We start from the raw sequence: 25,286 nt of genomic DNA, 5'->3' as shown, positions 1-25,286 counted from the left end.
TTAGCAATATCCTGTGAAAAAGGCAAGACTGGCTTTTTCTGGTTTTAATATTACCTACGTGGCTCTCATTTCACTTCTTACTATAATTTCATTTACGGTGAATTTTGTGTCTTTCCAAGACCTAAAAAAGAAGCACCCCCTCAAGCAAATGAAGAAGCACTGCTGTCTCCTACAACCCCAGGTGCTCCTTGGACATCTTCCTTTCCCCCACTTTCCCCAGTGCCAGCCACCCATACTAAAAATTGACTTGGGGATACTGCTAGAGCTGCATGATGATCAGTAAGTGGGAACTATTTCACTGCTGCTACCCCACTGAAGCTGAAGACAGCTATAACAAATAATTGTAAAGGGGACTTTATGTTTTAAATTGTATAATATCTACCTTATGAAGGCGTTTTTACTGAAGATTGACAAGTGTGGGAAGTGTGAATAGTGCAAGTGTTCACAAATTATAAGGATCCAAAAAAAGTTGAAATGCATGTGTTATAATATTGGGGAGAGGGGAAGAAAGTGGAGGTGTCATAAAAAAGGAAAAAATGGAAGGCATTTTGTGAAAAATTTACCTAGAAAAATTAAAATGGTACCTTTTCTTCATCGACTTTCACATTTTGCTGAACTGCACCTCCAGTGTTTTTCATGTATTTATTTGAATGTTCATTCTACAGACATCAAGTATTTAAAAATACCTTTTTGTAACAAGCACTAATAGCAACTTCATGATTACATAAGACAAATACAGCACTCTTGTAACACGTACAGTTTATCTAACTTATTTATCTGAGGTCTATAGCCACATAATCAAATTAAAGATTAATTCGCCTACTTCACTCTTACTTTAGAAAGTACAAAATCCTAGGAAATTCTAAACATACAGCTATTATTAAAATGTATGACTCAACATTAATGAGAAATACAACCAGACTGACTGCTTTAGTACTGTCATAACTGAAAAACACAAAACCACAACAATTTTAGGAACACTGCATAAAATCCCCTAAAAGGTAAAGCTTCTGTAAATTTTGATGGATTACTCAAATCATCCTCTGTAGCTAATTCTTACATCCTCTTATGCTCTAATGCTGTACCCTGCTCACGAGACTACCAAAATGGCTTACTAAATACAAATACTCAAACACAGCCGAAGGAATGCCAAGGAAGCTGTAGAGCTTAGTAAACCCTTGCTCTACCTCCAGCAAAGGGCAATGAAGATTTGCAAAAGGCATTCTTCCAAAAAAAGATTAGAAAGCAGAGTCTGGATAAGTTCCTCTGCAGGAAAAATGAAATAAAAAAACCAAAACCAAAACAGGATGATGTGTGCTGATTGTGAAAAACCCCAACAGATTTAACATGAAAGAAGAGGGCTGCAAAGGGAAGCAGAAGAGAGACAAGCAAACTTGTAGGTATATTCACAGTTTGAAAAAGACATTCTCCAGGATTTTTTTATTTTTTATTTTTTTTCTTTGTAACAGGCAATGCTATGCCTTAAAAAGACTCTTCAGTCAGGGGTTAGGAATCCTCTTTCTTCTACAAGGAACATAGTCTCAAAAATCTGGATGCAAGACAGGCGTTAAGAGTTGCAGTTTATAGATCCAGCATTTTAACTTGGGGAGAATTGTCCGATCCCTCCTGGAACCAAATGGATGACTGGAGCTCATGAGGGAATGATTAACAAAAAGGAAGGGGAAAGGACATGAGCTCAGTGACTGTGACACAGATAACCTAAACCAGATTTCTTAATGTTAGTCAGTACTTTTTTGTCCTTCAAAAATAATGCAGGTAGATTTTAATGAGTTTATTACATTTTTGAACAGAAATTAGTTTACTATATGCAATACACTTCCACATATACATCTTTTACAGACAGACAAACTGAATTTATCAGTACCATAGGCAAAAGAATACTCCAACTCTAAATCAAGACCACTCCCACCTAATAAAAATATTTTCACTTCTTACACTAAACTGACTCATGCCTAAAAGAATTTTAAAGACACAGAAGACCATATGTTTATACAGAGATCTCAAAATAGACCCAAAGTCTTTGTTTACTTACTCCAACTCATCCTCTCCAAAGGAATAGCCTAAGAAAGTGATGGAGATCTTAATAAGATGCTGTCAAATGGCTGTATATAAAAGCATTTTCTACTTAGTGACAGACATGCTGCAGAAGGATATAGTTTAGACCTTTATTCCCCAAATCTCTCAACAGCTGAACAGATTTCCTCAGCATGCAGCACCATACAAGAAAGGATAGTATGTTCAAAACCTTATTTTTGGGCACAGTGAGACCCCATAAAGTAAAAAGTGTCCATATTCACTTTATTGTACAGTAACAAAGTGGGGAATCATTGTATTTGCCCTTGACTCTTTGGTAACATAGTCTGTGAGTGATGAAAGACATAACATCATACACCAATTAAAATGGATTTGCTTACTAAGTCTGGAAAGTGAATCTTGCCAGACTCAGCTGCCAATATTTTGTACTGAAATCTTTTTGACTCCACCCATAAGCAATATCAGTCTTTGAAAGTTGCCAATACCACTGAAACATTGTGGTTTAAAAACCACAAAGTTTTAAATGCAAAATATGCAACAGATGAAGCTACCAGGCTGTTCCTTAAGCAATTACTCTTTGCATAGTATACCTGTTGTACTTGGGAAATGTTTCTTGTCTGATTCATGTTACAAATACTATGAATCAGTGCTGTTCAACAATTAGAGGTCACATATACTGCACAGTCTTAAAACAAAAGCATCACACGGCAATAAAGTCACATTTTGGTGCTAGTAAAAAAAAAGTATGTAATTTCATACCAAAGGCTGAAGTGCTATGGCCCATCTATAGAAACCATACAGCTTCTAAGGATTATATAGACCCAAGTAGTTATAAGTGACTGCAGCAATTACTTCTTCTTTTCTGCACTTTTAAATTTTGCATACAACACCAAGCATTCATTAAAACCCCACTATTTGATAAATACACCAACTGCTGGCCTAGTTTTAATCCACAAGTGTCCACCATTCCCTTTACACTCCCTGCAACTACAAAGCAGCAGCCCCTTCTACAAAACAAGTAACCCAGTATATGTGCCAAGGTGCTTCACAAAGAAATCAATTCTCCCAAAATTCAAATACCAGTACTTTTCTGAACTACATCTTGCTGTTTTCCCTCCAAATTTTCAGTCTAGGACATTGCATGTCAGACATTCTTGGACAGGGTATTTTCTATTACCATATCTGTTCTTGAGTTCAGTCTTAGATTGCCTTGCAGGTGGGACCCTGCAGGGTTTTTCAAAACTCTCAGCGAAAAAAACAAACCAAACAACATTCTCAAAGAAAAAAAAAATAAATTAATCAAATATCAAGTCATTCCCTCTTTTCTGATCATACAGAAAAAAAACAACCACATTCCTGCATTCTTTCAAAGGTGGTTCTACATTGGGCTGCAGAATAAAAGCAATGTTCTGACCATAAAACACACAAATCCTTATGTACACAACAGTTTGCCCACTTCCAACTATCCCAATTGGTCTAATATAAGTTCTCGTCCCACAAACTTGCTTTACACTGTATAATTAACAGGATGAACAAAGGAAAAGAATATCCATCTCAGTCACCAAGAAAGAGTACTTTATTTGTACTCTGTTCCATAACCACACTGCATCAAATAGTGCTTTTTCAGCAGTGATGGTCAGTAGACTGTATTGTATTTACATGAAAGGGCTATCCCGTCATTAACACTTACAATACAAGTAGTGATTTGAGTAATGGAAGTTCATAAATCTACCACATTTAACAACATAAAACATGCCTATAGAGCTTCAAAAATTTCCTTGAATGAGACAGTGGCAAGAAGGAAAAATAAATATAATGAAAAAGGTAAGGTGATCTGCCAGTTGTTGAGTAACACTGTAGTTTTAAGGTCTAACACTGTGATTTTCCAGATAATTTCTGGTACAGCTCTTAAATTTGCGTGACTGCAAATGAAAAGCTGCACACATGAGCCTGTCCTCTTCAGGATGCAGTTTAAGCTTATATACAAGTTCTCATATTAGGAAGTATGCTCCTGTTTCAGTTGTATTGGGCTTGATGCATGCTCCCTGTAAGACCATTATGAATACAGAGACAGTTCTTTTTCCTGGTAGTATTTTAATGCCATATATGGAATGAGAACCAAAAAATTCTCTTGATTATCATACAGTAACAATTTATTCTAGTCCTATAACTAGTTCTGCAGAGACTTCCATCTTGAGCTCTCAAATTTATTTGAAAAAAGACTTCAAGTAACTAAAATAAAGATGCAAAGATAAAGAAGCAGATGTCTATAGGCACACTGGTCTATCCCTTCAATTTGTATTTATTTTTAAATGCATTCTATCCTAAACAGCTCAGGAAGGTAGAACCATTAAATTGGCCTTTTAGCCCACTTCTGAGATCTAGAAAATGTCCTCACTTAAATATTTATTACCCATATTCCAGTTCTCAAATCTTCTAACTGGAATATAGTGCAGACAGAGCATATTTTTATCCTTATTTCAGTGAGGAGCACCTACAGTAGTCTTAAACAATTTAAGGTCAGATACCAGAACTAGTCCTGCAAAAAGTGTGTACAGACTACATTTACCTGTTTTCCATATAAATTGCTGTTTGTTTTCCTATCTTATTTCCTTCTTCTAGGTACTTTATGAACTTCAGTAACACTGGCTTCAGTCCCAGAAGTCTGGTATATATGATGAGAGTTTCACAGTATGCCAAGGAACAGAAGACAGAACAAATACCTGACACTTTTGGTCAGGTGAAAAAGATCTCAAGAAACTGATGTGAGGTCAGGCAGATGACATGAAACGACATGAAAACACTCTGCTGGTTTACAAAACAACATTTCCACCCTGAAATAACTGTTCACTCACATGACCAAGTCAGTCTACAGTAAAAAAATTACCTATGATGCTACTTTGGAAAAGGCTGTTTCAGAAACTAGAAAAGGTAGTTCTCTCTACCTTCTTTAATTAGCACAGTGTTAAATCTACAGCCAACTTTTCAGTCTATTAGTGCCTTTTCAGTTATTTGGTTATCAGTACCTCATTACTAATATTTGATATTTCTTTATGTGCCTTGTGTTGATAGGTTTCACTGGATGCCTGACACTATCTCTCTGTTTCCAACAAGAATCCATCAGACAGACCCTGACTTTGTATGCAAATTTAGGAAAGACTATGGCAATATAGTGCCCTGAACAACAAGAGTCCTGGCACTAGTGCTGGGGTTAACAAAAAACCTCACCATTCAAAAACTGCAATAGTCTTTGGATAACATTTTTGACGACTGAAATTTCAACCCTGCCATCCATGTAAGTTTTCTCAGCAGCTCACAATCGTCACAAATGCTGCCTTTACCTGCTGGTGTGGGGATGGAGAGGAGAAGAGGGAGTATTTCTCCCAATTAAATGCCTCTCAGAAGTTCATAAAAGCTGACATCACAGATGATGAAGTTTTGACCCTCTGTTTTTGAGCTGCCTCACTGGAAACACAAGCTGAAAGTGTAAGTAGGACCACTTACATTTTAACTGTAATTAAAACCCAGGTCAGCAGCACTTGGCTGGCTTCCTTTCTCTTGGCGTGTGCTGCCACCACGAGGATTAAAGACAAAATGCAAAGAATACAGGAATTCCCAAAGAACATCTGGTGAAGAGCAACACTCACCTGTGAACCTATGTCTGGTAAGTCCCACCTCTGGGTATGTCACCCTATTCCAGCCTACCACTCTTAGCCCTCTCTGAAAGCCTTGAAAGGGTGTAAGTAGGGAGAATACAGGGACAAATCAAGCAGGGAAATTCTCCAAACTGACTAAGATGTCCTAAGCTGAGAATCTACAGCTGAGAATCCACATCACTCTTACTCCTCCTGCCATGTTTACACACAATTTATGCATCCAAGTTTTATTGAAAGAGAAGGCCTCCTCCTAATCATCTTAGTGGTCCACACAACCATAAAAATTTTGGAAATGAGTCCAGTATTCCTAGTGACAGTACCACTACTTTATTAACATCACCATTAAAATGTCATGCATGCTCTTTTGATAAACAAATCTGTTCATAAATTTACAACAACAATGTCTCAATCATTAGTTTTTAATTAATTTCTAATTAAATTAAATTTTAATTAAAGTTTCTAATTAATCATTAGTTTTCTCAAAATGTAACAGGACAAGCATATCTTCTTTTAAATCAGAAGAATAAAGGACTGGTAATTTTACAGATTATCAGGGTGGACAGACTTGTCTTAAATTCTTCAGCTACATCTTTTGGTAGCAGAACAAGCCTGCATCAGAACATTTATATTTATAGTGCTGGTAAGTTGATATATACAACACTGTAGTAGTCAAGGATGCGTGGTCCCCTGAGAAGACAAGAACTTGTAATGACAACAGTCATTCACTCATAATATCAAGGCAGATTGCTGCCTTCCAACATCTTTAAGCAAACATGACATCCCCTTAAATATTTGTATTTGAACTTCCCTAATCTAGGTATCAGTTATGCTATCCCTTCTGCATCAGAAAATGGAAAGATTTCTCAGCTTTGATTTTTCTCTCAAAACTTGACATCCCTTTTTGAGTTTCAATCAGTTCTATCTCAAAATTCAAGGTAAAATTGTATTCAATGAAAACTATTTAGGGAGATTTCATGAAGTTAGGAACACCCATCCAAAGACCTGCAAGTTTATTATTTGCTCAATAAGTTTCAAATTACTGATGTCTGCAGTTAACATGCACGCCAGTACTGTAAATATGCACATTACATTGCTCCAAAAGAAAAAGGATGAACCTATGGGAACACTTATATTCAAGCTTTCCTCAAGCTCAACACACTGGTGTATACAGAAGAGTAAAGCCATGTCTTGGAAAGTGATGTGATTTTAGAATCACATCTACCACATCTTGGCTAAGATTTATTGCAACACAAAGTTTAACAGATGGGAATTTCTCTATCTCTGCAGAATGGATAATTCCTTCAGTGAATTCCATCACTTGTATGAAGTTCAAATCAGAATATCAGAAGGGCAGCTCAGGCACCAGTCAGCAGAAGGGTCTGTTTGCAGACTAAGCAACTAAGTTTCTGGATGAGTAAAGGTGATCTCACCTATGTCTGATGCATTTGGCAGCCCAAAAATAGGAGGAAAGCTCAAGAAATGAAAGATGAAAAGCTTGAAAAAGAAGAAGATGCACCTTGAATCAACACCAGTCTTGTCTAAGATAAAGTTGGCGAGACTTACTATTTACAAGAAATAGGGTAAGGCTGGCCTAATAGGGTAACCCTGAGTAACACTGGATACTGCCACCGCTCAAACCATTTCCACTAAGTCACAGATACTCACCAATCAGTCTTCCCTTCCACAGGGCTACAGGAACAGCAGTTGTAGAAAACATGAAGGGTACATTAACTGGTTTTAAAGCTCTCAATGTCTTCAGTATCTATCTTCAACTAGAGATCGTCCTTAAAAGAGATTGCAATAAAATGGCCAAGTTGGAGAAACTGTGAGACTGGAAGGAGATAATTGAATTGCATGGCTGTTACCTGCTACCCAAGCACCAACACAGAAATGTATGCACTTCATCCCAAATGTGGTGTAAACTGGAGGGGGGCATAGTGGGAGTGGGAAACTGAAAAAAAATCACAAGCTGTAACAAACTTTGACAAATATCTTCAGAGCTGCTGTTGCCATGTCTAGAGTTAACCAGTTATCACTGTTTATCTACAAAGCCTGAATGGAACCTGTAGAATACATCTCTGCTAAGACTGTTTTCAGTCTTATTCAGTCTTCAAACTGTATTCACAGTGATTTTTGCAATTACTGTTTTGGTAGCAATGGGTTTATTTAGGACTTGAGATGCAAGAAGCAGTCTTCCTCATATGATGCTACAAAATAGTTTAGGAAATATTTAAAGCAGTTAACAGTCAACATGTGAGTATTACACAGTGAGATACCATCTAACATAACGTCCTCGGCACTTGCCTTCATGTCCCCGTATCTATGAACACCGCACCTGCCTTTCTGGGGCAAACCCATATCAAACCCCATCAAACCCCATCATCAGCATCTACTCTGATGTTGGGTGTGACTCTGATCTACTCTGATGATGGGTGTGATGAATGAGTGCCAATCCAGTGCACCTCAGTACATCAAAGTGCTCTTAAAAACCACCTGGCCTTCCAGAAGTACCTATTTCCTGCCATTAGTGGGGAGAATGTCTTGCAGAAGTTTTAACTTACATCTGGCAGAAAATGACTGAAAATATATGGGCCTGAAAAATAAACAGCCATAAACAAAACTTGCATATTGATTCCTGTTTGCATAAACAGAACCTTTGCATATTCTCATTCATAGGCAAAGTGCAAACTGATAAAGAATATATACTAAGCCATGTGAAGGTTGCAACCCTTTAGTAAAGAGCCATTAGAAGCTGAGAATTTACTTCAGTCTGCAATAAAAACAATGGTTACCATTATAAAAATGCTAGACCAGCCTCTGTCTTGTGCTGAAGTTTCAGCAGAATATGGTATTTCATGAGATGATCTTGAAATTAACCATCATGCACACCCCAAGTTTAAAAAAAATAAAAATCCATGCTGCCTTCATAATGAAATTACCACAAGCTTTCTTTCCCAGTTTACTCCCAGTTCTCCAAATTGCAAAGACAACATTAACAGTTCTAATTATGCTATGGGATAAGCCATGGCAGTTTAGCTACAGAATCCTGCTTCATTCAGTGCAAGCAAATGGTGTGTAAAGAGCAAACAGAGGTGATACAATGGTACCTATAAACTGGTGAAACTGGTGTAAGAAGACATTTGGCTCAGCCAAGAGGCTGCTACAGTTTTCTTTGAGAAACAGGAACTGTATGCCTCTTTTTGCCACAGAGAAGTTTGCTTCACCACACAGCAGGTCACACACACAAATCCCTTCACATCCAGCAGCACCACTCTTCACACCTGAACCAGCAGGTAACTAGGAACACAGGTAGAGACAGCACTGAATATCACAGCTTCTGTTTGAGTACACAGTATCTGTTCAGATAGTTGTTCAAATTCTGCCTAAATTTATTCCATACTTGTAAATAAGTTATTGAACATTCTTTTTAATTCCACTGGCTTTTTTAGAGCAATGGGCCATAGCCAGCAGTTACAATACCCTGAGACACAGGGTTTTTTTTTCTGAGTTACTGACATGGTTTATCCAACACTGACCTCAGCTTAGATACGATCCCACGGGATTCATTAGTTCTGGCATAGTACCACAGAGAGAAGACAAGCACTGAGGAACAGATGTGTGATGTAAAATAATAAGATAAAATAGCATTCTATTTTGAGTGGGATTTGGATCCCATTTTGTTACAACAATTCAGGATCCAAACAGGATTTCCAATCTACACTGTTATCAAGCCCACTGATGACATGTTCAATAACTTATACTGAACACAGAAATATTTGTGAAGAGTTACTTTTACAGTCACACACATTTTCTAAGGAAAAAAGGTAGACCTAAAAATTATACAGAAGCTTTGTAATAAAAAATTTACCACTACATACAGTGCTATGACCAGAGAAGGTAAACTTAAGCCATGAGCATGATGCAGGAATTTGACTATGCAAGAAAATCCTGGTAACCTCCATTAACTAAGAATCTGCTTCATCTTGGGGTAAATCAGATTACTGATACAACAATGAGCTGCTGCCTAATCATCTTCCCATGCACTCTCATCATGCATTAGGAGCAAGGGGCAGGGACAAAGTTTTCCCTCACAGGAGTGTGGCTGTCCATCTGTCTAGGCTCAGAGATGTGCTGGGTACAGTAAGGGACTCATTCTTTGGTTGGCCTCTGCCTCCTAAAGCTGGTCAGATGGAGACTTTTCAGTTATGGAAATCAGCAGCAGCAATGCAGTCTGATAATCTTTGCAGCATGGGGCAGTTACCCCAACCTGGCATGCTGCTGCCAAGATACCCTCCACCACTACACCGCCTCTCACGCTTATCTGAAGTGAGATTAGAGGATATCAACAGCTGCTACCAGTCAGCGTTTTTTACTGGACTAGAAGTGGAGATTGCATACAGGAAAAGCCAAGAATTTTCAAGACTTGGAAATATTCTCATGCTGTCAAGACAGGGAACCTGTTTGAGGAGTATCTGAGAGGCCCAGATCATTATGGTGGCATTGGGACATAAAAACAGTACCAGAAAGTTCAGTTTCTTCACAGCTGGGCTTTCACATCTTGGATGTGTGACCATCAGAGCAGGTCATGCAGCTGCAGCATTACTGCTATGTTTCTCCACTCTCAAAATTATTTAATTTGAAAGGCAGTTTTCAGAAATTAGAGTAAATATCAATGTAACAATCTGGACACCAAAGGTAGCAGCTTATTTTAACAGTTCTCTAAAATAATTTTAGAAGTAGGCCAGGCTGTAGCCATCTAAACTAATTGTTGAAAATTAGATAATATGCAAATTTGAACATGATCCACTTCTACTTAGATTTTCCATCTGAACAAGAGAATGGTCCTCATGATATCAATGGTACACTCCTTGTAAAAATCCACACTAGCCACTAAAGACTTCTGTATACAGTGCAAGAATTAATCCACATAAAGAAGAGAGAAGATAACATACAGTCAACATGTCACACATTTGCTATTTTTTATTCTATACTGTAAAGAATGAGAATACTATGAGGAATGCAGAAAGGAAGCAGTCATTTAATCCAAGACAACATAACATGTTGAATGATGATATTAATTTTATTACACAATCCAGCTGATTCTATTATGTTTTAACCTCTCAGCTTAAAGTTTTCCATCATGAATAACAATGAGTACTTATGACCAGAAGGAAAAATTAGGAAAGCAAGCAAAAAAGTGTTTCTGTCAATATTTTAATAAATCTGCTGTTCTAAAATCTACACTAGTTTTTTCAGCACCCTGCTGTTGAGCCAGAAGTTACATGCTGCATTTTACAGGCTTCATGAAAGATACTGCATTTTCAGTTTTAAGGCTCAGAATAAGAGTACCTTTAAAAAACATAACATCAACTCAAAATAAACAAATGAACAAATTATTAACATCATTAAGTGCATAGTCAAGGACCGAACCAAGTACAAAGTGCCAAAAATACCACTAAAATAAAAATTAGCAATATTCTCCTTGAAGGAATTGATAGATTCAGACTGTGAAACAAAACACTTTTATAAGTCTTCATCAGCACTGACCATTTGACTCAAAGTGAAGCTGGTAGAAGACAAAACCACTCAGTACTCCTGAAGCACTTGTGATGACATGCTATAATGAGACTGAGAAATCAGGCACTCAAGAAAGTTTTCTGCCATGCTTCTGGATCTCAGCTCCCTCTTCCAACTTAAGCAGTAAATTCCAGACTGATAACAAAATTAAGGTCACATTTGGGATTCCTGCAGTCACAGCAAGATGTACTATGCTTTCAGTGTAAAAGCATGCGTTTTACATACTTCCACATTACGCTGACTTAGAATTTCAGATCTTTATATACTACAGCAAAATCAGAAACACAACTGCTCCTATACTCCTAAGTAAATCTTCCTCCTCCACAGTTCATGCTCACAATCTATTCTGGAAATTCTTTTAAAAGAAAACACACATTTTCTCCATATGAAGGGTCCCTGTGTGGAGAGTTAATTAAAAAATGCGAGAAGACTGGGCTCCAGTTAGAGCATTTATCAAAACATCCACAGAGGAAGGGCTACCCTTTGAAATGTTAAATACATTGTCGAGCAGGGATGGGGGTCAAGAAAGATTTTCAAGCCACCTGATGCTCTGAAAAAAATGAGTACACCTCAGAATTATAAACCCATACTGTCTATGATGGGATGACAGACAAGACATACTTGGTCAGGTATTTTATGAACTGAGATAATTGTTAGCGCACATTTAGTATGAGTTAAAAAACGAGACTAACCCAATGTGTTCAGAGAGACTTAATTAATCAGTCACATACCTATTAATATAGAAGAGGACTATGAAGGTAAGAACTCTATTTTAGTAAAAGGTTAGAGTAAGAATTGATTTCCAACATGCATCAATATAAGAATTCTGGCAATAAGCAGTTTCTGTAACACGTTACCCTTTCTAACTACTTTAAAAAAAGTGCCACCAAAAAGTTGACCTAAAGTAAAAGTGTTAGTGTACTAAATGCTTTAATTTAAGAGCTTTACATTTTGAGTTGGACTCCTCTATAGTAAAGATTGTTTCAAAACCTGAATCAGTAATTTTTCAGACAAAAACAAAGAAGGCAAAAAGTAACAAGGGTCAGCTGACTTGAAAAACAGTGTTCATAAAAGATCCAAGCAACCGCCTGCAAGATCTAACACACTACAGAAGACGCTTCTGGACCACAGCCAGTAAAAAATAAAAGAAGAAAACAAACAACAAAAAAAAAAACCCATCATCATGAGATTATCTTTTTTCTCTTGTGCTGGTCTGCAGTAGCAGTTAGTATTTAACTGGCCTAGTACTTAATCTTGATAAAGCATTTTCAGCTTGTTGAAACTATCGATTTAAATAAGCAGCTGGTTTATTTTATAAGAAAAAGACATGGAACATTTTCAAACACCCTAAAATCAGACTACATAATAGAGATGAAAAGGACTGAGCAAATTACTGCTGTTTCCAAAGTATCTCAGGTTACCAAAATTCTTTGCTTTACAATAATCAAAATAGCAGGATCCTCTTCCACACCATGCTAGACCAAGACATGGCTAATCAGCTTCCGTGTTTAACAAAAACATTCATTTTCACACAAAAATGTCAAGTTGGGTTCTTTACCTTAAAACAGTAACAGCAAATTGCCCTGTGTGTCAGCACAACTAATTCTTTAAACAGAGATTCTTTCCCTCTGTCTTCATAATGTGATTTAAACATTCTTTTCTTAATATTTACAGGATAACTCTCTACAAGAAGGATCTGAGCATTCCCTGCAAATCACAACAGATAACAGCATAAGGAATGTCAACCACATTTACTGCTACTCTATGAGATAACCTGAAGGCATCAGACAATTAAGGTTTTTTTCAGGTATGAGATCCCATTATTTAGATTACACAATGTTTGAGAAAAATCACATTCCATCAAGCACAGGACTGGTATCTACTGTCTAATTCTAATGAATCAGAAATTAGTTATTTGCTTAATTAAAAATAAATATCTGAGGGATATGGATAGCAAACACAGTTGATTAAGTTGAAGGTTTATGTCAATATAGTTTGATATTATAAATAAGAAGCACATGTATGCCTGATGTTATTCTGCAAACAATCGATACAACACATTTTAAGAGAATTGGGAATCACATAATATATGGATTTCAAGAATGAAGTGTGAACCATCAACTAGTTACAGTAAATTTTTACCCACTGATTTAAGATACCACTGTGAATAATGCTAGCTTATCAAAAGACTCGAGTGTGGACAAGCAGCAACATTGGATAACAGCAACTATGATAAACCTGGTACAGTCAAATATTATTCTTCCATGAACCACTGCAAGGTCATATCTCTTGAAGCAGCAGAAGCAGAGTACAAAAATTTTTATAGGCCAATTTCCAAAACACTTGGATATATGCTAATTTCAAAAATTAAAACCAATGCTTTTGGCAGAAAAGAAATACAAACACCATTAAAGTAGGCACTGCCCACTTCTGACACATTGGGAAAAACAGTCAGATAAGAGCAACAGGTGAGGAGTACAATTATGTTTTAAAGACTATATTCCAGACTGTTTTCTTTCAAGGAATGGAGTAACTATGTGAGTTACAGATGCAAAACAAGATGGAGAAAGCAAGCATAGTATAAATTCCAACTTAGTAGAAGCTGAAGTGGATGGCTGGGAGAGTGTGTGTCCTATTCTGAACTGATTCAAAACAATAGCATAAAAACAACCACTAACTTGAACACTATGTATGAAGTAATAGTGTAATATCCATGTTAAAATTCAAGCAACTTATGAATTTAGAGCACAGAGACTATGACGAAGTGAAATGATGTCTTGGTTACATATATGGTCAAATGGAAAAATCTTACTAGTCACTTCTGGACTTTAGTCTAATTATTCATAAACTCCTAAAGTCTGCTTCATTGTCTGATTCTTACCTCAAGCTGATGAAGCAGCTACCAATCCCAAAGTCTTTATCAGTCTAAGTTCAGAGAGAAAACTTTGTTAGGGAATAAAGGACTGAACTCAAAAGATGATGTCTATTTGTTTATGTGGGACTCAGTAATATCTTCAAATTATTTTTGTCTGACACAAGAAAAATAATTCAGCATTTCTTTGCACATCATGTGAACAGCCAATTAATTCAAGTTTCTAATTATTCCTTTATCAGATTATCAAATTATATTTTATCAGTTATGAGGACAGAGAATACATATTAAAAAAAAGCCTCAACAATAATCCCAAAACAGCAGAAATTCTTACTTTTAAAGTAAGGGTAGGTACAGAAAAACAAAAAGAAAAGTTTTGCTCCCACATTTGTCCAGCCATCTGTATCTTAAGAGAAACACTGTCGTTAAGAAAAGGTTACATTTCAGCGGCAGGCAGCACACTAGGATGTACTTACTGATGTTACGCTGTTTCGGCTTGAGAAGGTTATGTATTTGTTTTGTCCTGCACACAATCTACATTGTGTGGACAGGAGGTGCTGCAAAGCCCTGGCAGACTGTGACACTGCTCACACAGCCAATGCACAGAAAACCAGAGAAACTGTGGTATTAAGATGAATGACCTTCCCCTAGAGCAGGACAAGGTATTAACATGTACCTGCTCTTCAGCATTGTATAGGGAATCAGAACAAGTGTGGAACAACTGATCCAGGGCATCAGAGCCCCTATTTGCTTTTCCTGAAACAGCTGGACCAGGAGCACAAACAGTGGTACTTGTTGATAGCATGAAGCAGCATGAAAAGATAGTCCCATCTTTCCTGCCTAATCTCCAAATCCTTCTCTAGCCTATCTGTAGGGCTGTTTGACCTTTTACTGCATTGCTTTAGCTTTTCCTGACATATTAGAAAGCATTCATTTGGTCTCTGGCAGATAGATCACATATCTGTGAATCTGCTTTAATTAGACCAAGGACTACTGCCAAATGGGAATCACAGAGAGTTGAATGCTCTTCAGGTGATCCTTTCTGCATTAAATTATAAGCAACTTCAAGTATCAAAAAACGACTCTCTCCATTTCAGCCTTTCCATGAAACAGTTTTTCTTCCACCTCCGGTAGTTCAAAGACATAGATGACACACACCTGGAGCCAGGATCCCCTGATAGAGGACAGTTCTGAGTATCAGAAACCAAACATCACTGCACACAGTTTTTTTGTTCTTTTCCCCTCACCTCTGCTGAGCAAACATTTTCACCTCTATACACAGAGTAAAGAAGTAGAAGGGCCTTTGGAGTGACTATATAGCCCCCTTAAAATATTATTGTAGTTTCCCCATTTAAAAAAACCCAAACTCTACAATGAACAAGACACCAACTCTCCTGTTTCAATAGTAACCAAGTTGAAAAGACACTACTGAACGAGCAAGCTCACAAACTCAGATGTCACACTGAGAAGAATAAGAAAACCTGAGGGAACAGCAATAGAATTTGGAATAATAGATTTATGCACTTGGAGTGCACTCAGAACTTCATGGAAGAGGGACTGCTCTGGCTCCTGATCTGGAAACAAGATATCAGAAAGCACAGCATCAAACTCAACTCTAGTTTTTCTCTAATGGTCTTCCATTAAGGCAAAATAAACGCTTTACAACCCTGAAGAATCACAGAACGTGTAAAAATATTCCTAAAATCAAGAAGAAAAATATATTTACCAAAAGGAACAATGTATGGCAGTTATTTAAATACAACTTGTTATCTAGTCTTTCTCTCAGTGTCAAAAGCTTGTGTTCCCCTCTCAGTGCTATTTCATCCACAGGGACAGTCCAGATTTTTATGAATTTGAAGCACAGTTGAACAGTTAAAGTACTGTTAAACAAAACAAGGCCATCAGAATTTACATGAGAGATGGGTGGTTTCTTGGTTGGTTGGGTATTTTGTTCTCCACACCCCATCCCAAGTGTGAGAAAATACTCTAAAAAACTTGAGATTTCTGTTCTTCTTTCAAAATGTTAAATCAAAGGAAGATCAACTACTCAATTTAAACCAGAATTTTTGTTCTGTAGTTCCCATCTGTTTTGATTCATGGAAATACTTTCAAGGGATAAAAGCAAAACATTTGAACAGCTACTCTTTTGCCTTCAGCCACACTCACAAGTCAGTAGACCAAATGAATAAAAGGATCTGAAAGACCTCTTAAGTTCTAGCCTGTCCTTCACGCCATTTTCCTGGTTATTTATACATGACTAGGTTCCACAACATCACACATAACAGTACCAGACTTACAATGTACTATGAAGTTCTTAAGCACAGCTGAAGGAGAAGAATGTCTCATACACATCAAGGAATTTTAAAGTTTATTCAGTTTTTAGTATTAGGTGATGAAATTACTAAATTTAATTAAAGCAGACACATTATGAGATGTAAATACCTTCCACAGTATCTTGCCACTGAGAAAGGAGAGTCCTTTTGTCTATTTAAAAATTAGATTTTAAAAAAAGGCAAACAAACCAAATCCTACTAAAATCTTAGAAAAACCCCGAAAAACCAAAACCTCCCCCAAACTCTTTAATCATATAATTTCAGATTGTGAAATGGTTAATTCTATGTATGTTCTTTATACAAATTATTATATTCTTCTGCATTTTAGGTTTATAGTTTATAAAAGAACATAAAAAATAAAATACATCTTTGCAAAGGCTGACATGTTAGAAGTGCTTAATATCATGCTCCTATCTCTGCTAGACAGTGAATTAGACAAATCCAGGAAGCTCAGAATAGGCAGAAGATAACACCATAAGTCTGTTTTGTAATTCAGACGTCCAGTGAGTCAAAGGATGAAAAAAAGCAATCTTGTTACAGAATCCATTACACTTTGCTTTGTACTTATGAAGATTTAAGGCTATGAGATATGCCAGGACATAATCCAACCACAGATTCTTGAAGGTTGGTTTATCTCACCTGGATTCCTCAGAGCAATCTTCTGCGTTTTACAAGAACTTCAGTGGCTTGTTGTGCACACACAGACAAACATGTGCACCTCTGTCTGAAAAAAATATCATTTGGAATAGAAAATGATTCTACAATCAACATAAAAAAATAATTCAAATGTGAAAACCTTGAAAGAGTGCCTTCACTTAAGGAAAAAAAAACAACTTGCTTTTGTTGTGGTTTCGTCCTCCACATGTGAGGCATCTGGGAAAATAAAGATGATTCTGAAGAAGGCACTGCTTAACACCATGAAGTGCATTCTACATGTGCTCCAAGATACAGAATGATTAATTCCTCATAGTTCAGAGAGTTGCAGCATAGCAGAATTGGCAATGTCTCAGCAACATTCACAACAGTTTTCAAAAAAAGATTAAGTTGCTTAATATAAATTACACTTGCACACAATACTAAGGATCTGTGTTCACACTTTTGGCAGGTTAACATAGCCTTCATTCTTCATGATGGAAAAACACAACTCTTCCTTACCCATTTTAATCCACAGATGACAAATTAAACACAGAGTACATTACATGTATCAAAAAGTATGGATTTTCAAATCAAGAAAGAGAGGCTGGGGGTGAGGAAATTATACCCATGGACAGCGAGGACTCAATTTATTGTCAGGTTTCTATTACAGATGTTTTTCAGCCTTCTACTTATCTCCATTGCATGTACTAACCCAAATCACATGGTCTCATTTTCTGAAGACCAACTTGATAATTTGCTTGAATTAACTGCTGAGAAGAATTTCCTTTTTGCTCTTTAAAGGAATGAAGTCCTCTTAAAGGAAACTGTTAAAAGCGTATGTCTGTGATACAAAAAGTGCAAAACTTTAGAATTTTTTTTTTTTTTACTTTAAATACTTGGGGGGATAAAAACTCTTCTACTTTTAAACAGCTTTAAGATGCAAAATGCATATTGTTCCCACGTGATGCAAATTCTTCTCTAAAATAAAGATAACAGCATAGACTTTGTAATTCTACCTGGCTCTGACTTACTACAGTAACGGTATTTTCAGAAGGACAAATCTATTATTCTTGAAATCTAACATTACCTTAAATATAAATGGAATTTAAAATTCTTCAAACTTAAGTTTAAAACCAAACAAATGTAAAATACCAGATTCTGAGAATGCAATTCAAGTTTTACTTCAAAGAGATCTTATCAGCTAAGATGTTCCACTACAGGTGATTGATGTTACGTCTTACGTTACAGACATTAATTGGCAGATTTCTTCTCGGATTTTTTGATCTTCTGTACATGAACACAGAAAAAGTAAATAATAAATCCTTTCTTAAGTAGTTTTTTACCTAATCTGATCCCAAACAGCACACATTTCCTTCTTCATACAGCTTATTCTGTAAGGCTTTAAGTTCTTAAATCTTTATTTAATATTCATGTGCAGACAAATCACAAGACACAGGAGTTTCACACATATATTCATACAGTGTTACAGGGATAATATGAAAGATGCTAGTCAGTGTACTTAACATGCTCATCCACTCTTGGAAAAAGTATAAATAACAGGCCAAATACAAGGCTGCATTTCCTCCATATCCTGTCTAAGATTCGTGATATTCTATCCCTTTTACATGAGAATAAGCGACACCTCTGTTATCTTATTTACACCATTTTGTTTCTCTGCTGCTATTCAAAAATCCATGGAGAAGAACCATTTCCACATCACTCAGCAAAGGCAAAATATTTCTAGAACATGTATAACTATGAAATAAGTCAAACTTGGTAAGCAAAAGGTAGGCCAGGTTTCTGCCACAGCTCGGACAAACTGCTGGATTAAAAAAAAAAAAAAAAGAAAAATAATAACTTTAAAAAAATTTAATTCAACTTTACAAACTCAAATGGTACCTGACTTGAAGAAGTAAGTTGAGGAAAGCCTTGACTCTACGAAAAACTCCCACTGTTAAATATTTCCTCACATTTGTAGTCACACTGTGTCAAAAATGATAAAATGAAACAAAAAGAAATTTGGTGTGTGGGTTAGGCAGTGGACAGGGATGAATATGGTGACAATATTTCAAATTGTGTTTCTTCTAAACTGTTTGGGGAGAAAGGCACGAGGAAACAGAAAAAAAAAAGTTCCAATCTGGGCGTTTTACTTACTCTTCAAAATTTCAGCAGTCAAAAAGTTACAATTGTAATGGGACCGTAAAATGACATACTATACCTGCAAAGTTTGCTTAGTTAAGATACTGCATTCCAATAAGCATTCATGGAATACACACTGATACACAAAAATTGCTGAATAACCAAAAGTTCTAATTAACAGCTGCAGAACCCACCCTTCCACAGCACTTAACACCTCCCAGTATTACTCCATTTAGCACAGGGACAAACGATTTATTATTTTTTTTCTTAAATATCAAGTGATTAAAGGTAACCAAAATCAATCAAAGAATGGAAATAAACACCTAAATATGGGCTAAATCTAATTAGTTTTTAATTTACAGATAAAGAAAAGCTAAGTATTGTAAGTCAGGGATTGTTTTCAGTACACTTAAAATTCCCCAAAGTTAAGAACTGATCCCAAATGTCCTGATGACTTTTGCCTACTGGTTTCTTCCTGTGCAAGGAGCGCATATTCCACTTCCTGTGATGCTGTAAGTTACAAAAGAAGCAGAAGAGCTTTTGAAAAGATATACAAATTATGCAAAGTATTAGGGATTATAAAACCCTTTTGCATTATTACATTAGTCCATATTTGCAGCCTGGGATTTCAAAGTCCTGAAAATATCTGCTACTACCAATTATCTGTGCTTTATCTCCATATTAGAGGTAGCTGTCTGTAAGGATCCTAAATATGCCAAGCTCCCTTATGGACCAGGGAAGGAGTTATCTCTGGTGGCAACAGAAAAACACCTCAAGCATTCAACCTTATGCAGACACTAGGAAAGTATTACCACATCAAGCTAAACTATATTCAAGTAATTATCAAAAAACATGCGTTGACACCATATACAAGTTAAAATTATCTTAAAAATAAAAATCATTGGTCTTAAGATTTAAAATTGGTATGAGGATGTATGATGAACTTAAGAATTTGCAGAACATCATAGACCAGAAACTCTCTTTGCACAACAAGTTAATTTCTGATAACAGTCATTTGGTGCATAGTTAAGAAAATAAAAAAAAAAATCACATTACTTTTGTTACACACTTCTGAGCTTTCTGGGCTCTCCTTTGCAGAAGTTTCCTAAGCTTGACCAGGCATCTTTGTGTTTGATTTCCATAAATTCAGAGGAACTATGTTTTTTGGTATGTTTTCTATACTTTTATACATGAACGTCACCAAACATATCTAAATTTCACTATCAAGTCAGTACTAAAATATCACATCAGTAGTTCCACTACCTTTTAAGTGAAGAAAATTACTATCTCTGTTTTCCCTCCTTCAATCCCTATATCATTACTTTCAGTTTCTGTTGAACAGAAAAGCTTTTACTTGAAAACTTTAATTGAAACTTTCAGTTTCAATTTAGCAGGGAAGTGTAAAAGAATGTGTTCTGCTTGAGAAAGTCATCAAAAGTTAGGATAGCAACCAGGAGTCAGGGTAAATGGAAAAAGTAAGAGTCAAAGGTTAAAAGATAACAGCTACCTAGGAAAAAAAAAAAATCAGTCTATAGCTTATTTCAATATTACATGAGCCTTAATTATACTACAATGGTTAAACACTGTTTAAAGCCAATTCCCCTTCACCCCACTTACACACAAAATAGTTTAAAATATGAGACTGCAAATGAGAATGTAAATTGCTTCTATAAAGTGATTTGTAATGTTTCTTCAGTTTCTAAGAAATCATCAGCTAAAACAGTCTTGCAGAAGAGGGTGACTGCAATTCTCTGGAAAAAAAGACCAAACAGAAAGCAAGACAGAAACCAAAGCTACAAAACTCTGATCAAGCCCTGCAAGTATGTCCAATAAATACATATGCTTAAAAAAATCCTCATCTCAGGGTTAGTAAAAGCATCCTAAGAATTCTGCACAGATGAACACTTCACTTATTAAAAAAAAAAAAGGAAAGAAACCCCCCTATAAATAATACAGCACCCAATAATCAATTCAATAACCAATCAATTTCTTGTATTTTTAAAGTGGATGTTAAGCAAGAAACAGCCAACTATGGTGGAAAGCCAGTTTCCATTTTATGTGATTTCTTCTTTCAGACGAAGAAAAACAAATGGACCCAAACTGTGTCTGCTGTTAGTCCAGTGCACCAGGAGAGCCTCAGCACCACAGCTACAGCCACCTGACACTTAAACATCTATTTATGTGGGAGGCACAGACAGAGAGCTGATCTTAAGCACTTACTGCACACCCTCTCTTTCACAATCACTGGTTATGACAAAACACATTAAGTGTTTCCGAATGTAGGTTAGGGGAGAGTGTCAAAACATCATGTGCACCACCAGACATCAGTGGGGGTAAGCTGTGACAGGCAAGAACATACTCTTTGAGAGATATTTCCCAACATACACTACAAAAAGCCTTTGAAACTTCATAATATCTTGGTAACTTACATGCACAGCTCATCACAAAGCTGATTGTTTGCAATTGACAAAATAAAAGTGTGAGTGTGCTTTTAAGGAAAGGTCATTTTCAAACATTTATAAGCTTGTATTCTAATATACTACTTATTTAGACTCTAGAGATTCATAGTATTCTTACATTAGTGCATTTATTTGCATACCCTTTTGATATCTAATAGTAGCTCCTTAAAATATATGCTGTATTTTTCTCTAAACTTTCAATAATATCCTCTAAACTTGCCCCAGTAAATGTACGAGACATACAAGGACAAGCCAAAATGAGGCTATTATTTACAAACTTGTGTTTAAAAAAAGAAACACAAAGCCCACGCCAACGCTGTTGCTCAACTTTATTTGTTCTGTGACGGTGCTCTGCTGTCACTGCATTCACCATTTCGCCTCTGCTGTGCATTTCCTCCATGTTGATGTACAAAGGTATTCCTCCTCTCTCTAGCAAAGGTACGCTTTTCAGGTTCACTCTGCCAGGAAGACCTTAGGGACAGGGATCCAGTTATTTACAACTTGAAATGCTATAGAATATCAGGCTGGTAATATTCTTTATTCTAAAGACCTTTGTGTATATTGTAAGTCTCTTCCTCTGTGCAAGACCGAAACCTATCACCTTGTGCAATGCAATTTTGCTTTACTCCTTCTCCGACAAACCCTTCTTCATTGTAAATCATTTCCTCTCATCTACAGCAGCATTTCCAGTACTTTCAAAGAGCAATACAAAGTACCTACAGCTCTCCCTACATCCAAATGAAACATTGAAGTCGGGCCCTGATCTGCAAGGCCTGAAACAATAATCCAACATTTCCTCCCAACAATAAGGAGATCAAGAGAATATTTTTTGATTATGACACGGATTTTAAACAAAATTCAACACAGGGAGTCTTAAGAGTGTTGAATTTATTTCAGGGTGCCAAAGGTCAGAGGTGATTTATTTTTCAAATAGCATTGTTTCTGAACAGGTGTTTACTGCCCTGGTTTACTATGGCAACCACCATGTTATAGACTACACACAGTATCTATTTGTTAGAATTCTTTTGTTCAAGCAATGACAATGCTCTCCAGAGGAAGGCCACCAAACGAGATCTCTGCCTTCTTGCAACCACACTAATCAAAACACATGTTCAGATGCTTCAGGAGGAAAAAACATTAAAATCTTTAATATTTCATTTAAAAAGATATATTGAAGTGTTAATTACTACAACGGTTCAAGAGCCAGAAGAGACATTTTACCACTACTACTACTACTACTAATAATTCTATAGAGTATGAATTACGTTTTCTTCCTCCTTCCTTTCTACCAGCTGCACTAGTATCCTACAAGCTGGTATTTTATGGGTAAAAATAAAGTCCATGATTTGTTTTTTGTAAATGGAGCACTACTGTTCTGGCATACCTTGTGTCCACTGCTGCATCTCCTATTTTCTCCTCCCCTTATCCACCAACAGGAATGAAGGAATCCAGTGAAACAGAAATGGGGTTTGATAAAGAAGGATGTAAAGACACCAAATCTGGAATGCACTTCGGTAAGCACCAAAACTCTGTACCACATAACTTTATAAGATCAGGCAAAGAAGCTAATGCAAAAGCAAATCAGTATTTTCACGCTAACAGAAAACAGAGATTTATGACCACAGCTAAGAGGCCAAATAAGCCCTCTGCTCAGACCATAAAAAAAAAGCCCTGCAGTATGACTGTTCTGTTTCCTGCAGGAAATGAGATGCTTGTATTAGATACCCCTGTGGTTTTCATACTGTAAATGTATCAGCTGGTACAAATCCTCTGGAGAGGACTATTAACTAATGCTTAGAAAGAGCAGTGGCAACAGCAGACCGCATGTAGCACCTCAGAGAAGAGGGGACAAAAGCTGGCAAGTCATCCCTGAAAAATCTGACAGCCAGCAGCTGAAGAACACATCTTCTAGTAGAGGCGATGTCTGAGGAATGCACATATCCACACCCGCTTATCTCCCCTTACTCTGCTCACTGCTTCTTTAAATAAGGAGCCTCTTGCTCATCACCACTCCTCTCATTTAGGAGCCTCAAGCCGCTCCTCATCAAACCATCCCTGGTTACACGCGGCACAGGAGGATCATCCACAGGCTACACACATCTCATGCATGCATGGCCATTTTTCCTCGTTTCTACTGTGCTTTTAAAAAAAAAATATTATTTCTTAATTTATTTTTTTTTTTTTCCCGTTAATGTTTCCGAGTTGCGAGGGCACCGAGCGAAGTTCCCGCCGCGGGCGATGGGGCAGCCCCCGCCCGGGCAGGGCTCTCCGCCGGGGCAGACCCCGCTGCTCCCCCATCCGCATCGCTGCCGCCTGGGTGGAGCCGCTCGCCCTCGCCCGACAAGCGCCGATCGCGTTCTCCATTGCGAACCCACTGCCAGGGCCAGAAGCGGGGAGGAGAGACCAGGGGGAGGAGGAAGGGAAAAGAAGGTGTAAACCTGTCTGGGGGAGAGCCCGGGACGCGGCCGAGGGGGCGGGAGGGCAGGGCCGGGGGGGGCAGCGGGGAGACAAAGGAGGGATGGAAGGTGCCCAAGGAAAACAGGGAAAGCCGGGGAGGGGGCGCTGCCGGGGAGCCCCACGGGGCACCTGCCCGCCCCGGCACACCCCCGCACAGACAGACAGACAGACACACACACACACACACGTACCGAGCAGCAGCAGGCGGTGCGTCTGTTTGTACTCCCGCTTCTGCTCCTTGAGCGCCCGGTCGATGCTCTTACTGACTTTCCTCGCCTCCTTCTCCGCCTCCCGCTCCTCCAGGCGCAGCTTCTCCCAGGTCCTCTGGAGCGCCGGCGGCTGGTGCGGCGCCTGCTGCCGCGCCGCCTTCCCCCCGCCGCCAAGGCCGGGGCCGCCGGCCTTGGGCAGCGCCGGCTGCCGCTCGGGGGCCGCCCCATTGCCGCCGCCGCCGTTCTGCAGCAGCAGCAGTGGCGGCCCGTCCGCCTCCCCGCCGGGCTTACCGCCGGGCCGGAGCGGGACGCCGAGAGGCTGCGGCTGCGGAGCGGCGTGAAGCTCCGCCGGTGCTTCGGGCTCCGAGGCGGCGCTGGAGATGGAGCCGCCGCCGCCGGCGTCGCCGAAGAGCCGCGGGCGCAGGCTGTAGCAGAGCCCCATGGCTCGGTGCCCCCGCCGGGGACGGGCTGTGGCGCGGCGGCGCTGGCCTCAGCGCTTCCCGCCGGCCGGGCAGGCGGCGGGCGGGGAAGGGGCGCCGCGGAGCCCCTCACGGCCCCGCTGGGCCATCTTGCATCTTCCTCCCGGGCTGTGGCGGCGGCTCCTCGGCGCCGATCACCTGACACCGACCGAGCTGCCACCGCCGGGTCCACGTTACCGTAAATACCCCAGCGCCAGCCCACCGCGCAGCGCCGCCGGGGGAAGGGCGGGGGCGCCGCGCCGGCACACAGGCGCACACGGAGCGCGGCCCCCCGCCCAGCCCGCCTGAGGGGGGCCGGGGTCTCACGGAACTCCCGCTCCGCGCCCTGCCCGGGAGACCCTCGCCCCCCCACGCCGCTCCCCTTCCTTGCTTCCTCCCCCCTACTTGTTTCCTCCCTGCCTGGAAGGGCCGCCG

The 25,286-nt window shown here is 38.7% G+C and overlaps 1 protein-coding gene and 1 long non-coding RNA gene across 2 annotated transcripts in view; both read right to left on the bottom strand.

Moving 5' to 3' along the window:
- The window catches only part of GNAL (G protein subunit alpha L), a 185,041-nt gene extending 160,096 nt beyond the window's left edge, over positions 1–24,945 (bottom strand). The window contains exon 1 of the mRNA XM_086892814.1: positions 24,376–24,945. Coding sequence (XP_086748940.1) covers positions 24,376–24,835 — 460 coding nt within the window. The 5' untranslated portion in view covers positions 24,836–24,945. The remainder of the gene's footprint in view (positions 1–24,375) is intronic.
- Positions 22,040–23,194, bottom strand: LOC111924985 (uncharacterized). Its single transcript, XR_002861977.2, has 2 exons — positions 23,112–23,194; positions 22,040–22,198 (listed from the first exon to the last, which is right to left on the bottom strand). It is a non-coding gene; the product is annotated as an uncharacterized LOC111924985 (long non-coding RNA).
- Positions 24,946–25,286: the final 341 nt, after the last annotated feature.

The sequence above is a fragment of the Cyanistes caeruleus genome, chromosome 1 (assembly GCF_971803275.1).
Source record: "Cyanistes caeruleus chromosome 1, bCyaCae1.hap1.1, whole genome shotgun sequence".
Lineage (NCBI taxonomy): Eukaryota > Metazoa > Chordata > Aves > Passeriformes > Paridae > Cyanistes > Cyanistes caeruleus.
Note: the sequence above shows the minus strand (reverse complement) of the source record. Positions and strands in the feature narration are given on the sequence as shown.